The 3,013-nt window shown below is 41.6% G+C and overlaps 1 protein-coding gene across 1 annotated transcript; it reads left to right on the top strand.

Moving 5' to 3' along the window:
* Positions 1-1,444: 1,444 nt before the first annotated feature.
* Positions 1,445-2,392, top strand: Or2v1 (olfactory receptor family 2 subfamily V member 1). The gene has a single exon (XM_021177549.3). The coding sequence runs from the start codon at positions 1,445-1,447 to the stop codon at positions 2,390-2,392; it is 948 nt and encodes a 315-aa protein (XP_021033208.1).
* Positions 2,393-3,013: the final 621 nt, after the last annotated feature.

The following is a 3,013-nucleotide window of genomic DNA, read 5'->3' as shown; positions in this document are numbered from 1 at the left end:
GTTTACAGATAGGGGTCTGGGTATAAAGCCTACCTCAGAGACAAGCATTGAAGAATAAAAGACCAAAGATGCAGATATGTTCAGTTTGATGAAATTCAAGGAAGCACAATAAAACATCAGGGAATGGTGTGAGTGTCAAGACACTAGTGGGTGCAGATATGTGAGTGTGTGCTCATGTATGTGCACACCCATGTATGGAGGGTCTTGTTTGTCTGCAAAAACCTGATTTGTATTAGACTAGTTTAGGAAATCATTGATATCCTTTCAGTAGGAGTTTTTTAAATCACTTTACACTTTAATAGAACCATACAAACTATTGTGAAAATGGACTCAAGGGGTTTACAAACAGTAGCTGGGAAACCATGAAAAACCATATATATAAAATCTCATATACATAATCTCATATATCACAATGTAATAGCTACATTGATAGTGAGGATAATTAGATTCTGAGAAACCTTGACTTGAGAATCAAGAGGTTTTCAGATGGCTTGATTCTTGATTGAATGACTGAAGGAAACATTGGAATAATAAAGGTTCTAAGACCTTTGTCCAGAGTAAAATAAAGGTTCAGGAAATGAAGCCAGGCACAGAGACTCACACCTGTAATGCAACACTAGGAAAGCTGAGGTAGGAAGATTGCCTTGAGGTCAAGGCTAATCTAGGCTACATAGTGAGTTCTCTGTCTAGCATGGGGTTTTGGGCAAGACCCTATCTCAAAAACAAAACAAAACAAAACAAAACAAAAACAAAATAACTAACAAAAGACTGAGGAACAATCCAAGCTTTTATTTCATATATATATATATATATATATATATATATATATATGAATATATATATATATATGAATACACACACACACACATATATATATATACATACATACATACATATGTATATAACATATATGTGTGTCTACATGTAGATATGCCACATGTGTGTGGATGCGTTTAGAGGCCAGAGCAGGGCACTGGATCTCTTGGAGTCAGAGTTACAGACAATGTGCATTGACTAAGGTGGGTTCTTGGAACTGAACTCATGTCCTCTGAAAGAGCCACAAATGCTCTTACCCACTGAACCATTTCTCCAGGCTCCCATCCCAAAGTCTTTACCATCTTTCTTCACAGTATATTAAGTTCTCTTTTGCATAGGAAATAGGCTCGAGAGTGTTAAATTGTGATCCCAGCTATTTAAAGTCAGTGCTGTATGGTAAAGCCAAGATGCTACTGGCTGAAGGAGGATTGTCCAATACCTCTGTGACTCAACAAAAATAGATTCTATCGTTCTTGGTATCGAGGTAGACAAATATAAACATGAAATATTTTTTGCTGAATTACAAAGCTGTATCTCATTGAAGTAGAAGGATTCCGAAGCAAAGGCATGGAGCTTCATCTCAGAACTTCTCTGCATCTATTTTCAGGTGTTTGTGAATCACTGAACCATGGGAATATGGCTGAACGAATCGTCTGTAGATGGGTTCATCCTCTTAGGCATCTTCTCCCAGAGCCAGACTGACCTTCTCCTCTTCTCCGCAGTTATGCTGGTCTTCACGGTGGCGCTCTGTGGAAATGTCCTCCTCATCCTACTTATCTACAATGACCCCCGACTCCACACCCCCATGTACTTCTTCCTCAGTCAGCTCTCCCTCATGGACCTCATGCTGGTCTGTAACATTGTGCCAAAGATGGCAGTCAACTTCCTGTCTGGCAGGAAGTCCATCTCCTTTGCTGGCTGTGGCATACAAATCGGATTTTTTGTCTCTCTTGTGGGATCAGAGGGTCTCTTGTTAGGACTCATGGCTTATGATCGCTATGTGGCCATTAGCCACCCACTTCACTATCCCATTCTCATGAGCCAAAAGGTCTGTCTCCAGATTGCTGGAAGTTCCTGGGCTTTTGGGATCCTTGATGGAATAATTCAGATGGTGGCAGCCATGAGCCTGCCCTACTGTGGCTCACGGTATATAGATCACTTCTTCTGTGAAGTGCCGGCTTTACTGAAGCTGGCCTGTGCAGACACATCCCTTTTCGACACCCTGCTCTTTGCTTGCTGCGTCTTTATGCTGCTTCTTCCTTTCTCCATCATTGTGACTTCCTATGCTCGAATCTTGGGGGCTGTGCTCCGTATGCATTCTGCTCAGTCCCGAAAAAAGGCTCTGGCCACTTGTTCCTCCCACCTGACAGCTGTTTCTCTCTTCTATGGGGCAGCAATGTTCATCTACCTAAGGCCAAGGCGATATCGCGCTCCTAGCCATGACAAAGTTGTCTCAATCTTCTACACAGTTCTTACTCCTATGCTCAACCCCCTCATTTATAGCTTGAGGAACAGGGAAGTGATGGGGGCACTGCGGAAAGGACTGGACCGCTGCAGGGTTGGCAGCCAACATTGAAAAGCCATGGCCTAGTGTCTGGCTGTGTTGCCTGATGTTTGCATATACATTGGTAAGTCATCTTTGTTTTGTGAATCTCTGTTTCTTTATAGATAAAACAGAATCACGACATGTCCCTTTACCACAAGAATTTTGAAGAGACCACTTCCAATGAACCTGAAACCCCATAGGGGAGCATTGCTACACTATTAATGTCATTATTGATTGTTTGTAACATCCTTGAATTAAACTTACTCTATTTCTCAGTTATTATTGGTGATAGTTGTCTTTTATTGAGTGCTTACTAAGGAGTGGAATTGTCTTATTATTCAGTTCTGTACTATTTAATAGGTAATTTCAGATAAGAAATGTGGGTGTCTTAAATGGGAATTTTCTAGATGGCAAGGAATGAGTTTCTATAGTATTTGAATACATTTAGCTTTCTCTCTCTGTCTCTGTCTCTGTCTGTCTCTGTCTCTGTCTCTCTCTGTCTCTGTCTCTCTCTCTCTGTGTGTGTGTGTGTGTGTGTGTGTGTGTTCTAGTCGAGGCTAGAGAAACTGTCAATTAAAATGTTGTTTAGGAGCCGGGCATGGTGGCGCACGCCTTTAATCCCAGCACTCGGGAGGCAGAGGCAGGCGGATT

The sequence above is a fragment of the Mus caroli genome, unplaced genomic scaffold, assembly GCF_978045245.1.
Source record: "Mus caroli unplaced genomic scaffold, Mus_caroli_1 scaffold_13, whole genome shotgun sequence".
Classification (NCBI taxonomy): domain Eukaryota; kingdom Metazoa; phylum Chordata; class Mammalia; order Rodentia; family Muridae; genus Mus; species Mus caroli.
Note: the sequence above shows the minus strand (reverse complement) of the source record. Positions and strands in the feature narration are given on the sequence as shown.